The sequence below is a fragment of the Argentina silus genome, assembly GCF_951799395.1.
Source record: "Argentina silus genome assembly, chromosome: 13".
Taxonomy (NCBI): Eukaryota; Metazoa; Chordata; class Actinopteri; order Argentiniformes; family Argentinidae; genus Argentina; species Argentina silus.
In genome coordinates, this window is record NC_139667.1 from 9,572,218 (window position 1) to 9,587,113 (window position 14,896).

The window sequence follows — 14,896 nt, forward strand, 5'->3', positions numbered from 1 at the left end:
GCTATTCTTCATTTTATTTTTCTCTCATGAGATCCCAACACCATTCCCAGTCTCCTTCCCCAACTGCAGTAGTTCTAACCATCAGTCAACAGACTGGCATCTAAACCAGTCGAGTGAGATGTCTATGGCAATGTGACACCTGACGGCTATACAGGCTGCTTCCATGGCAACCGGCACATCAAGTCTCAAGGGTGACCTTTCTCTCTCTATCCTTACTTGTTCTGTTATCTCTGTCTGCTTCTCTCCTCTCCTGTCTTTTTTTTTCTAAACCCCCTGCTCTTTCTTTCTCTCTCGATCTGTGTCTAATGCTAATAGAGTGGGGGTGAGAAGGAGTGTTCTCTTTCAGTCGACTCAGTTCGACATCTCACTATGGGATATTCACTCCTGAGTATCCTATTCATTGAAACCCTATTCAATCACGCCAGGAACAGGCCGGGAGTGCTTTGTATGACTGACCCCACCCAAGCCAGCCTTAAAGGCTCCTGTAATGCGCACTCATTTCTTTCTTTTCACTCTTCATGCTTATTTGCAAGCCCATCTGCAGTGTTCTGATATAACCTAGATACCTATCTTAACTGTTGAGCTAGAGAACTCTCAGAGCAGAGGAAACGTATCGTTGATGACCCGTCGACCCCTCAGGATTGTTTGGGTAGGTCATGGTCAACATACAGACCAGGGTCAAATTCAGGAAGAGGGGAGCAGAGGCCCCCCTACAATTCAAGATCCCCAAGGTGCCACAGCCACCTCTGATGGTAGTGGCACAGGGACCGGCCCAGACTGCCCAGCAGTGACATGCCTAGTGCCAGGGGCTGTGGGGGCCTGGGAAGCCATTCGGCTCCCCCGACCTAGTCACTGTTCCCCAGCTGGGGGACATCCTGTTACACAGGCAGACTGTTTTTTACAGGTGTAGCTCACAAGCCCCCAAGCCCTTTTAGCCCCTTAGTGGATGGGCACACACCAAAGGTGCACAGGCCATTGCTGAGAGGAGCTTCTGCAAAATAAGATAAATTGCCAGACCTTGACCCCACCAAGGGGGCTGCTGCTGCAGGTACCCCCTGTTCCCCACCCATGCTCATGGGTGACGACCCTGAGCATATGGAGTCGTGGCGCGCATGGACCAGGGGTACTGACTACAGTTTGCAGACCCTCCACCGGGTTTTGTGCAGCCTAGTGCTCAGGGGAACAGGGCCCAAGTCCTCAGCAACTGGATACAGTACCTATTGGACAAGGGAGCTGTTCGCATGGTGCCGAAGGCCTTCTGCAGCCTTTAATAAGTGAACAAGAAAGGGGGGCGGGGAGTGCCCAAGATGCACATTTCCACATCAGAATGTCTCCTGCACTCAGGCGATTTCTGAGGTTCAACTTCCAGGGCAAGCTAACCTTACCATTCGGTCTGCCCCTGCCCCCACAGACATTCACGAAGTGTGCTGAAGCAGCCATAGCCTTCCTTCAGGAAAAGGGTCCTCACTTACATTGGCAATTGGTTGATATGTGCTGTCACCTCGGATCAGGCAGCAGAGCACACAGCACCCCTGGTGTCGCACCTGCTTGTCTTAGGCTTCAGGATAAATTTAACTTTGTTTTAGCCTACACACCGCTTTGGTCTTGATGTTGACAGACACCAATAGCAGATCCAAAGGCAAACACAAAGCCTAGAATCAATACTAGACATTGACAGCTCTCTTATGCCTGCACAAATGATGTGACGGAACACACCTGACTTACCAGAAACACCTGTGAAGCCAATTGTCCCCCCATGAAATAGGGGGTAGTTGTTTGATTTCATTGATTTTGTTCGAATAGGGTTTTGGTGAATAGGGAACGCAGGGGTGCATATACCATAGCGAAATGTCTCCCTCATCTCCTTCAGAGAACCGGGGTGACATACCATAAACCACCCCAAGTTTACACCCCAAGTGTTATCTGTGTCTGTGGATTGTATAATGGGCCACACAGACCCAGCCTCTTAGATCCATGTCCCCTCTCTGAAGTCAATGGCTTGGTACTGTTCTGATACAGCAGTGATGAAATTACGGAGAATGAGAGGTCTTTGTATCCCACTGAATTACTGGCAGGCAGGACTGGCAAATGGTCATGATTGTTGACAGTTGGGTGAAGGTCAGTTTCAGGAGATGTATGTACATAGGAAATTGTGTTGATGCTCAAGAGAGATAGAAACAGTCTGTGTACACAGCATTGCCAAAGTCAAATAATGAACATTTATTCAGCATATCACATAATAATTATGTGAGCATTGTAATATGATTACACTCATAACAGTAATATGTTTAGCTATTCTACTTCACTAGACAGCCAGCAGGCCTGGGGTCGTCACTAGAGTGTTGCACCCATGAAAAACGTAACTTTTCAAATATGCAGCGCATGGAAAGTACAGAAAAGTTGGTATACCGTGCAAGAGAAGTTTTGACACTCAGTCCATATCTCATTCTGCTCTCGTTGTCCTCTCTCTGCAGTCTCTCCAGAGGCTCTGGGGTTTCTGACGGCCATTGGACTCTTCATCATCCTCATGGTCCTCCTGTTTCTATACCTCAACAACAAACTGTCACTGGAGAACGCTGGGAGCCTGCAATGCCTAGATGAGTACAGGAAAGGCAAGGAGTTGCAAGGTAAAGGTTTAGTGTGAGTGTGAGTGTGTGTGTGCGTGTGCGTGTGTGTGTCTGTATGTGTAGAGGGTGTGTACCCTCTACTACACCTGGCCATGTTCATCACGATTCTGTGACCGCATTCATTGGTCAGCCTAACTTAGGCCGTCCCGCTAAAGGGATGTTTACACAGTACGATTAACCCATCAGACAGACAGTTGGATAGGATTAAACCATCAGACAGACAGTTGGAATAAACCATCAGACAGACAGCTAGATAGGATTAAACCATAAAACAGATTGCTTGCCAGACCGGTAATTCAGCTGTAATCACTATCACCATCAAATGAATGTGAATGACCTTACTTTCTTTATCTCTTTGCACTCTGGTGGATTTATGTTGATGCTACAATACATGCATTCTGTATCATGGGTTTTACACCACAGCTTTGTTGAACACTGCATTTTAATTGGTCGAGAGGGTGTTGATTATTTTTTTTATCTATAAACACACATGTAGTCCCAGTAATAGCCTCCTCACTGTTCCAAACTAATGTGCCCAGTATTGAAGTGGGGCTCAGCTAAGTTTACATGTTATCCACAGGAGCCAACTCTGGCAACTACACTTTGAATACATTGTACATGTATGTCCAACAAGGGCAAGAAGGGAATGTGATCACAGCTGTACTCATATATTGTTGCTGGGCGAACGATACAATCTGTGTCGAATTACCCTTTAAAGTCCCACTTTTATTTGATAACCCTGTTTTAGCTAGTATCTACCTGGTATTTACTAAGAAACAATGTGGTAACTATGTAGTGTATTTTCAACCCATGTGCAATCATGTTTCAATGTTAGATGATGAGCATCAATGGCTATATACAATTCATTTAAAAGTAAACAATCAATAAAAATGATATCAATACCAGATTGCCCCTTTAATGACAGCATAATTGGATTTTTTTATTTTTTTATTATTAGAGTTAGAGGACAGGCCTCTATTTGTCAGGATTTCTTCTCTTTCCTGCTTTTAACAGGGTATTTCTCTGCTATTTGTGTGCCAGCAGTGGCGTATTGACCAGAGGACGCATACGGTACAATAACCTGGATTCTCACCCAACAAAAGACTCTGCCCGTTTTTATACAAAGTTGATGCACTTGAAAGGGATAAGTAGAAAGTGATAACTGGAAAAGTGTTACACAGTACTGTATATTGCATCATGGCCTTTTTCAAGAGCTTCCAGCAGAACCTACCTTCTGTGTCGTCCATCATGGATTCCGTCACTGACACGGTGGATGACTTGGCTTTTGCCCTGGGCGTTGTCACTTATACCTTTAGCGGCGAGCTAGCAGAGCAGGTGAACACCATCATCCACAAAGTGCAAGTAGAGGAGGCCGAGAGGCTCCGGAAGATAGAAGCCGCTGAACAGGAGGCTGCTGCTCGTGAATGTGCAGCCAGGGAGACTCCCACAGAGGAGCGGTGTGAGGATAGAGAGCTCTCTTTGGGCAAGTACAAACTCAAGCACCAGGTTTCGCCCAGCTGCTCGCGGGACTCAGGGGCCTACAGCACGGGGTCGGCACTCTCTACGGAAACCTTTTCCACAGGCAGTGACCTTTATCACGCTCCTGAGGGGGCACCAGGTGATAACCGTGGGAGTGTTTCCCTGCCAGCCACCCGTGGGAACACAGAGGTTGACAAGGATGGAGATCCCAGAGAACAAGGGGAGGGAATTTGCAAGCCTCGTAAACACTGTGAGAAGAACAAAGGCGAGAGGACCAGAAGGAAAGGCGGTAAAGGCGGTAAAGGCGGTAAAGGCGGTAAAGGCGGTAAAGGTGGGAGAGGTGTCCAGCTCCTGTGGGGCTTCCTGCCTGCTCCCCCCCTCAGCATGGTGGCTCAACTCTTGGTGCTGCCACATTATTTTCTTACTTCATGTAAAATAAGAGAGTATTCTGAACTCTTTCTGTGTGGTTTCCTGCTCTTCTCCTTTGCATAGTGGCTGTTGACTGCCATTTTCAGCTCAAATATTGAGCCTTTTTGTGTATGGATCTTCCAACCTGACACGGGTCACTGTTTTCTCCTTGCATGGGTTGGTCTTGGTTTTATGAAAAAATATAATTGTGGTATAGTGTATTGTATGCACAGGCTTAAGTGGCAGAGCTTTTTCTATATCTATGGATTGTCATGATCTGTCTTATCATCTGATTTGTTGTGTGTGTAAGCTTTACAGCCTTTCTATCCTAACATACTATACTCCCAAAGGTTTGGTATCTTTTTCCACGTACAACAATATTTGGTTATGCATGTTATTAGAATTGATAAACAAGGCTATACTTACAACTGCTTTCAAGTCATTAACAAAAGAGGGTTACTCGAGAAATAGTAGTGTATGCACATCATGACCTTGGTGGTCTTGGGCCTTAAGATAGATAAGGTTAGGGCTGGTGTAAGATAATGTTAAGGGCTGGAGTACTGAGGACAGTAATCTGCTGCAGTATAGGCTGGTGGACACTCAGTTAGAAATAAAGTTCTGCTGCCCTCTGGTGGTAGATGCCTCTAGTTGCACTATGCTGACACCTCAAACCCTCTTGTATTGAGCCAACTTGGGTTCCATCAATTACCTGGTTCAAGGCCTGTTAGTTGTTCAACTCAAGACTGATAACGTTGCGCTGTTGGTAAGTACAGCAAGCTGATTCTAACATTTGTTATTAAGGGCAGAAACTAACTGCAGCCATTTCATACTCACTTGTAGATAAGATCTACCCTGATGCCGACCTGCAAGGTTCGTCATCTGACAGCGAGGACGAGGTGATGGGCCAGTACCAGGAGGCCGTCAGCCGCTCACAGGGCCTCCGGGGCGGTGCCAACAGCCAGCAGCAGAAGGGTTACAGCTGGGAGACCCGACAGAAGTACAGCCCCCTGTCAGCCGAGTATGATGGTTACAGCAGCGAGGCCTCAGCAGACGATGGTAGGTGTTTAGGTTTTCTGAGTTGGTTTTTGGTACTCCTTGCAACACCAGTGATAGATTATTAACAATGAAGAGAGCTTTGAGTACAGGTTGCTATCACTGAACTAAGAGTAGTTCATAAGTCCTTCATAATATAAAGAAAATGGAAAGTAAAATGGTACTGCAGCTGTTGACATTTGTGGATTGTTGTGATTGTCCATGAACTAAGTAAGCATGTGCTGACAGGACTGAGCAGGTGACTGTTGTCGGTCTTACAATTTTAGCTAATTGTTAGTGCCACCTAGTGACAATTAAGGATCTTTCATACATTTGACTTATATCTCTTTCTGGATAGTCGTTCTTGTTAACATTGGTGTCTAATAAGATGATAGTATGTTATGAAGCTCTGAAACATTTCTCCACTTGCAGAATACATGTATTTTTCTGTGGTCAAAGATCATTTTTGAATGTTTTTTGGGCACTGTAGAATCACCTGAATCCTAAAACCAAAGTGTGTATTCATTTTTATGTAGACTTAGGATAGTCAGAGGAGTTGGCTAAAGCAATAGCGATCTGGAACGAGGCTAGAATTTGCTGAATTGATACTAAATGGACATTAAGATTAAATATACCTGGTTGACTCCCAGAGAGACCCGATATTTATTACAGTTTTTTTTAAATTGCTTAGACACTATCTTTGAAACTATAGGCTATTATTGCAAAACTCTTCAAACTCTTTCTTTGTGTTTTTGCGTGAATACCGTACACACAAACCATCATTTGATTTATTCACAATAATATTGGCAATAATATTGCCAGTAATCTACAGTATCTCCATACATATCCTATAGTTAGATGTATCCCTCATCTCCTTCAGTGAACAGGGGTAACATACTGTAACCCAAAGTTCTAATTGAATATGGATTCTTATATTTGAACATGTTTTATCTGTATCAGGTTATTATGGCATTGTATTAGTGCAAATGTTGCAGTTTCACTGAAAACAATTCACTTTATCTACTCCCCATATCACTGCTTTTGAGTTTGAGTTAGATGTCAAAGCTCATACTTGTTTTTATCTCCATTTACATTGCCACTGTAAGGTCTAGCAGGGAGAGGCAATCAAACTTAAGATCCTGTTGAGCGCACTCTCAGTGGGAGGCTTATGAAACAGTCAACACTCCACAGCCCTCGCTTTTCACATGATGGTGCTCTGTGCATCTTTGCTGCCGACCTGTCAGACACCCTAACAAGATGTGTTGCTTGGTGTATGTGGTATGCACTGGAGCTCCCATTAGAGAAACTGAACTGTATCCAACCAGTCAGTTACTGACAGTCTGTTTTTGATCATATGGAGTCTCTAGCCTCTTTCATACAGTACCAGTCAAAAGTTTGGACACACCTTGCCAAGAGTGTGCAAAGCTATCATCAAAGCAAAAGGTGGCTACTTTGAAGAATCTAAAATATAAACCATATTCTGGTTTGTTTAACACTTTTTTGTTTGCTAAATAATTCCATATGTGTTCCTTCATAGTTTTGATGTCTTCAATATGTATCTACAATGTAGAAAATAATAAAAAATAAAGAAAAACCATTGAATGAGAAGGTGTGTCCAAACTTTTGACCGGTACTGTATGTCAGCACACTTGATGAGCAGTGTAAACAGATTTCACATACATACATATCACACTTAAATTTCACACACATACCTCAAGATGATGATTAAATGACACTGGGTCTGGGACTGTGGTACTCTCTCATAAACATTATAATTATGTCCCTGACCTTGACCTTGTTTTCAGGGAAGCTTATGTTTATATTACTGAGTAAGGATACACATTTTATTGGAAGGCTGTGCAGAATATCGACAGTGATTAAACATGGAGTGGATGTGGCTAGTAATTATTAGTTAAACATTTAAACGTTTATTATTAGTTAAACTTTCATTAGTTTACACTTGAGATTTGTTGTAGTGCTCAGCACCGACGATTTAATAGATGCGTATCTCAGTATGACCACTAGATGGACTCTTTTGTCTTTAACTTCAACTCATTCCTCTCAATCAGTCACTTGATTTGCTGATTGTGAGCAGAAACATAATAGTTTAATTGACATTGCGAGATTCACCATTGAGAATGGTGAATTCTCTCTCCACTTGTGACTTGAGGCGCGTGTGCAAAGCAGACTCTCTAGTTTTCTCCCCGGACCTCATAGCAGATGATGATGATGTTGAAGACCATCATTGAAGACTGATGGATGTCCACTTTCTTTTTCACTCCTTTATTCACCTTGCAGACACATGGGTTATCATGGTCTCTAAAGGTAGCTGAAAACATTTAACTATCCTTCCAAAATCACAGAAATAAAGGAATGTTCCTGAGAAAAGGATTTCAGAGGACTCTAATTACCTGACTGTTTCTCTTCCAGTAAGCAGTGGAAGTTAAGGGCTTCCTTGTTGTTTTCCTCAGCTTCGCTCTGCTTCATTGTGCTATTCTGTCAGTGCAAAGGGACCGTAGCCTCAGGACATGTTTATTATACATGAGGCGAATGGTGTAGAGGCTGCAGACAGGGGCGGTGGTTGCCCTGTGAGGCTGTACGCAGCCTGGTGAAACAGCAAGAAAGAGAGAGAGACAAAAGGGTACAGGATATTTATTTAGTAATTTCATTGACAGGATCTAACCCCTTGAGATCCACTTTGGATGTCGTTTCATTCAGCCTTTGTGATTTCAAGATGAAAAGGAAAGGTTCTCTTCCCTCATTTCTCTCCTTTTCGTGACAAACATTCTCAGTTGTGTCGTTCTCTTATTCAGTTTGAGTGCCCCCCTTTTCTCTCTGTCTTCTTTTATCCAGCCTCTCGATTGCATGTTTGAAGTTACGTGTGAAGTTACGACTCATCAATGCTTCAGCTTGATGTTGACCCCCTTTTTGCCAAGATGATCTGAGGCCCCCATCCATGTTTTCCCTCAGACTCCATTTTGCTCTGATGATCAGCTTGCACACAGTTGCAAATGGTGGGAGTACTCTTGCAATTGTATTCTAGCCTGTGGTGAGGCAGATGTGCATGGTAAGTAGGGATATGAAATGTTGGAGGAAAAATACATTGTGACTATTTGTGACTATCACAGACTATGTGACTGTATATTCATTGCTCATTATCATGGAGATACCATGGAGACAAACCTATTTTCTGTATTTTACAACTGAGGCCAAAGAGCATTTAATTTAATCCAAATTCTGTTTTGTACAATGACTACATTTTGATTGATTGATTGATTTTTGATCTCAATGGCAACTAGTCCTATTTATACCAAGATGGTTGCAATACTTGCCTCTTACAGATACCATTACTCTCTATTTTATTATTTCAGCTGTTCTAGGGGCAGTTTAATTTAACTTTCTTCACCTGAGTCACAAGGAGGATGACAAAGAGCAGCTCCTCTCTCGTGTTAGTGTCACGTCAAACATTTATGCCTGGATTTTGGAAAGAGAGAGTGAGCACTCACTCCAACAACACCACCCCGTAAGGAGGGAGAAGACAAAATGAGGTGACAGTCAGACAAAGGAGAAAATATGAGAGTAAAGGGTGGGTTGGGATAGAGGATAGATGGTGACAGTCCCAATTAGAGAGCCAGAGAACAGAATGTTGCGTTGGCACTCAGACAGCCACTGAAACACTCGCCCCCAGCTTGAATGAAAACACTGGAGGGTTCAAAAAGGAGTCTTCCCTTTTATCAAATCCTCCATGACACTTAGTTAAAGCCTCTTCACCTCATCACTATCTCAGTGGTTTGTGGGGGGGCTTCACTGGGATATTATCAAGAGTGAAAGGTTTATAGGCTCTGTGGAATGATGGGCTTACCATCATTATTGTACATAAGGGATCACCTCAACATTAGTTTTGGCCTTTGCAAAGATGTAGAACTCTTTCGAAAACATAATAAAAGTGTTTATAGTAGTACTAACAATACAAGTTTTCATGAAACCATTTTCTTTTAAACTCCAATCAAGATCAGTGTCTCTAATGAACAACTACATATTTTGGGAATTCAGCACACAAGTTCTCCATTGAGTTGCTGGAGAGGTCCCAAAATCATGACATAATTCCCTCATGAAAATTTCCAACACCACTACCCCATAGTACTGTTCTCCATGAGTCACATTATACGTTACCAAGTGCTTTGTAATATACCTGAACCTCTGGGGGATGTTGTAAAGGGTTCCAGATGTCAGAGGAATGCAGTCATACAACAGGCATCCTCCTTGACTACAACATAGGATCCAATTGTTCTCTTGTCAATTCGGTTTGACATCTTACTATGGGATATGCACTCCTGTGTTCCCTATTTACTGAAACCCTATTCAATCACGCCTGGAACAGGCCAGGAGTGCTTTGCATGGCTGACCCCGCCCAGCCCAGCCTATAAAGGCTACTGCATTCCCCGCCTGCCCTGCTTGCCTTGACCACACTAGGGAAGTGCTTTCTGATCCTCATCTTGCGTATTGCTTGAGTATTACTGAAGGTCAAGAATCTACAACAGAGCCAAGTTCACTGAGAGTGTTGAGCTGGCAAATAGTGTTGAGCTGTTGGATGAGGAAATCATTCAGCGCAGGGCCCCCCTGCAATTCTCCTCTCTCAGCAAGCCTCCACATAGATCTATAGGACCCCGGGCTACAGAGGTTGAGGACCTTCTCACTATGAGAGTGATGAGAGCGACCTCTCTTGGTGTGTTCAACAACACCTTCTCCATGGGGTAGATAGACGAGGCTCTTGGAGAAAGCCCCTTCCTCTGCTCAACCTGTTACACAGGCGAGTGAGTGTGGTGAGAAGTCTGTCTCTGATTTTGCCGATCAGGCATCAATGTTGAGCTTCCTGGGCCACCTCCACCCACGAAGAGGACTAGGCTAGATGGTCTCATCTCTGCTTCCTGGGCCCCCTCCACCCACTAAGAGGACTAGGGTGGATGGTCTCAACTCGGCAGGTGAAGCCCCATCCACGTGCATGTGTTTAATGTCTGTTTTCGCATCCTCCAATTAGTGAATTGCATCCAGAGGATGAGGCGAACGCCCCCGTTGGATGAGCTCCAGCCACCGCCTTACCAGGACGAGGATGGCTCCCCGCGGATGTCCTGCACGCCCTCTGACCTAGGTGATGCCAAATGTGATCTGTCCCATGCCAGCGACAGTCCTCGCCACTCCTACGACAAGTGCCCAAGTGAGGGCAGCGGAGGCCAGGAGACGGAGAGCTACCTCAACAAGGGCTACGAGGAGGATGTACCCAGTGACAGCACAGCCGTGCTCAGCCCAGAGGTGAGAGACAACTCCACCAGCCTACTAAAAATAAATGCCTGGAACATATTGCAGTTGGAATTGGTCAAGAAAGCATGAATTTGAGATTGCTTTATTTCAGTCAGAGGTGACACAACACCTGACAATACGTCTCATAACATGATCAACACCATTTCCTTTTGATTAAAGGTCCAAATAGTGCGATAAAAATAAAATCTAAGTTAGTGCACGACTATCAATGAGGCTGTTGTTATAACTTTACTTCCGTGGGTCCTCTGCCCATGCAGTATGTTCGTTATTGGGACAGAAGCCATAGCATGAGGAAAATGTACAGTTGCCAAGTTAATAGTACCGACCTCAAGTTAGTGCAATGGCTAGCTAACCAGCCTGCTGGCATTTGTTGTCAGAGAAACATTGTAATTAGCTTTCACTAGATTTGTATAAAGGTTTACAGGGCACAGTCTCGTGTCCCTTTATGGCACGTCTGATACTGAGAGAAACAGTCGGTAACCCTTTGTAGATGTTTCATGCATGCATGGTTATGTGCGAGCGTGGCTGTAAAAGGTAGAGATCGGACACACTCACTTTGGGCTTCAGGACCACACACAGCCTAACACTCTCAACTTTCCCCTAACAAATGATTCACCCTCTTGGAGACAGATTTCTGTCATAGCAATGCCCTATAAATCCTTTAAAAGATTGGGTAGGTGTGGACAACAATATGTTGAAAACTACAGCTGGCATAACAAAGAGCTATGTTTTTACCATATTGCTTAGAACCGTGCATTCTTTTCAGGGGAGGCAACCAGGGCAGAGGGAATGGAGCAAGTTAACAATTTATGTGATTCACTTCGTCTCTCATAAGATCCCCCCCCCACACTGTCAGATATATTTCCCTCATAAATGTTTGTTCTTTTTTTTAATCTAACAGAAGCCCTTATACGGGGCATGGTACAAGAGCAAAGACACACTACGTCAAAAACATAAGGTAACTTTGATCATCCTGATTCATCTTCGCCTTTCACTGTAGATCAATTCCCCAGATTTATCGTACATAACGTCACCAAAGCAGAAGTAGTGGTACGGTGCTTTCTGTAGCTCAGGTTTGTGTTGAAAGTCATTATTCTCAGGATTTGATGCTCAAAGCACTTGCTCATGTACAGTGTGCAATTTTTTAAATGATAACAAATAAACAGGTGTGAATACTTTCTTCTCTAGAACTGTCAATAATACACCCTATTATAGGAGTATCTGAAGTTTAAAGGCCAACAAAGCTGAATAAACCTATAATGCCCAATGCGGATGGGATAACAAAAACAGAAGTTGGGTAATCACTACCTATTCCTCTGGTAAATTGCACACTGCTTATGTAGCCCACATGACTAGCAATGTGTCTGGAGATAGCCGTAGAGAGCATGCTTATACTAGCACATGTTGGTCAATATTTTATGTGATGAGTCGCATAAAATGTGTTATAATGTCTCTTTCCAGGACATGTCCGCCCGAGGGTCGGCGGCGCAGCTCCCAAAGGGCTATGAACCGGATCCCGTGGCTAAGTATGGCACTCTGGATGTGGTGTTCGACTATGACTCTGAGGACCAGAGGCTGGCAGTGACAGTCACCGCCGTAACGGACATCCCTGCCCTGAAGCGGACGGGTAACATCTCCTGGCAGGTCCACCTGGTGCTTCTGCCCACGAAGAAGCAGAGGGCCAAGACGGGCATCCAGAAAGGCCCCTGCCCAGTGTTCACAGAGACCTTCCGTTTTAGTCACGTTGAATCGGAGATGATCGGCAACTATGCCATTCGATTCCGCCTCTATAGTGTGCGGCGTATGAAGAAAGAGAAGGTGCTGGGAGAGAAGGTGTTCTACCTCACCAAGCTGAACCTGCAAGGCAAGATGTCTGTGCCAGTGATACTGGACCCTTGCTGTGCTCTTCCAGTGAGTAGATCTAAGTCCCTTGGTTCACGGTCACTCATTTCAAGTTCTCTGTTTTAACAACAAGCTGGACATTCTACTCTGTGTGTCGGCCTATTAGGCCAGGCCAAATTAATTCATTAGTAGACATATTTACATATTTATATTTAACATATTTACGTAGCCCACCGGAAACAAATATGTTTTATTGTTGTAATAATGAATGATGATTTCAGCTGTGTTATTTCTACCTAAATTCTAAGCATTTCCACTTTCAGAAAATAGAATGGTTTGTGCTCATTATATTTCCAGAAAAGTAAGTCAATTTAGACCGAATTTCTATTTTGTTTTCATTAAGAAAAGGTTTTAATGGTTTGTCAAAGCAGGTCCTCTGGTTATTATAATTATTATTTTGATGACGAGAATATTTACTCCATTGTTACTGTACAGTTCTACTGTCATTAAATGATGAAAGGACTGACACTTGTCCATCTGCCTGTCCACTGGTGTGTCAGCAGGGTGGGGAATCTCAGGTCAGTATCTCAGAGATGTCGTGCAGCGAAAGCGCCTCTTCGTTCCAGTCAGCCAACCAGGGCTCCACTCCAGAGATCCTGGTTGGGCTTGTCTACAACGCCACCACGGGCCGTCTCTCAGTGGAGATCATCAAAGGCAGCCACTTCAAAAACCTGGCTGCCAACAAGCCACCCAGTAAGTACACAAAAATATTCTGCCGGTTGCTTGTGGACAGTTTGTCAATATTATGTCACAATACAATATTATGTCAGAAAAAAGAGGAAGGGAGGTTGTCAGATCTGGTCTGGCCATGAAGGAGAACCAGAGTTGAACTGCATACAGTACAGTAGGTCAGTGTTTAAAGGTTCATACTTATTAGGTTAAAATGGTGGGCTACCTCAATGCCGCTGCTGCGGCAGACACATGTTGTGAAGATGTGTGAAGATGTGTGAAGTCACAAGAGCTGTAAAGGATGTTTGAAAAGGTCCATCCTTCTGTCAGTATAAATTACTGACAGTGCTGATATTCTTGGTGTTCCCTCCAAATAATCACTAAAATAAAAACTAAGGAGAGAATGGTTTGATTGTAGAGCATTGCTTAATCATCGTATTAGACAGATGACCTCCTTCCATGAATGACAGAATATCTCCTAGCTTAAGGCTATATTTGGCAAAATAAAGTTGATTAGCAGATCAGCTCATAAATCCTTACCTTCTCCTTTCCCAATGTTGCTCTTCCAATTTGGTGGCATGGCTGCAAACAGTTGATTGTAATTTTGGATTGAGCATAGAGTCCCATATTATTTTGTTTATGTTGCACAATATTTCCATGCTTCATAATATCATTGATGAAAATGTTTCTGCTGTGAAACAGTGTCATAAACAGTTTTTTTTTTTCGATCAATATATTTGTGTATTATTTAGATTATTTGCTGTAATAAAACAATAACTTTATTTTTTTATCTTAACGGGGACCAAGCAGTGGGAATTTACTTTTAATCTACTCTTATACCATTTGTGGTAGTCATTACACAGTCTCTCATAGGCCCTCTGTGCAGGCAGCAACCAACACTCGACAGGACATGTTTTAGCGGCCAATTGACATGAAACAATTCAAGTCGGTTAAGATAATGCAACCTATGGATGACAGAATAAAGTTAGGAATTTTCATGTGAGACAGGAGTAAGGATTTTGCGTTTCAGTGGATTTGAGACTGGATAGAAAAGTAGCCTATATAGGACATGAGAAGATGGCTGTGACAGAGTGCCTAATTCACAAAACTGACATTTTCTTCTGGACGTTTAATTCCCCCTTCACCTTTGCTCACCCATTTGTTAACAATGGTCATGGTGGGAAGGAATGACCCGCTTCAGGTTTTTACCACCTATTTGGGTAGGGTAAAGCGGGTGGGAGTGTTATGATTGGGGCATGTCTAGCTACCACTAGAACTGGCTAACTTGTCTTAATTGATGATTTAACCACTGACGGCAGCAGCAGAATGTATTCTAAAGTGTACATCTTGTCTGCTCAAGTACAAGCACATGCCTCCAAATTCATTGGATGGCACTTCATCATACAATAAGACCCACATGCCACCCAAAATATACCGGCATAGCAACTAGTGAGTTTTTC

The 14,896-nt window shown here is 43.6% G+C and overlaps 1 protein-coding gene across 1 annotated transcript in view; it reads left to right on the forward strand.

The window, feature by feature from the left end:
- Window positions 1-14,896, forward strand: part of syt14a (synaptotagmin XIVa) — a gene marked incomplete at its 3' end in the record, with an annotated part of 29,602 nt that overhangs the window by 10,184 nt on the left and 4,522 nt on the right. Inside the window, exons 2-6 of the mRNA XM_083683292.1 lie at window positions 2,475-2,627; window positions 5,355-5,570; window positions 10,585-10,856; window positions 12,327-12,776; window positions 13,271-13,460. Coding sequence (XP_083539418.1) covers window positions 2,528-2,627; window positions 5,355-5,570; window positions 10,585-10,856; window positions 12,327-12,776; window positions 13,271-13,460 — 1,228 coding nt within the window. The 5' untranslated portion in view covers window positions 2,475-2,527. The remainder of the gene's footprint in view (window positions 1-2,474; window positions 2,628-5,354; window positions 5,571-10,584; window positions 10,857-12,326; window positions 12,777-13,270; window positions 13,461-14,896) is intronic.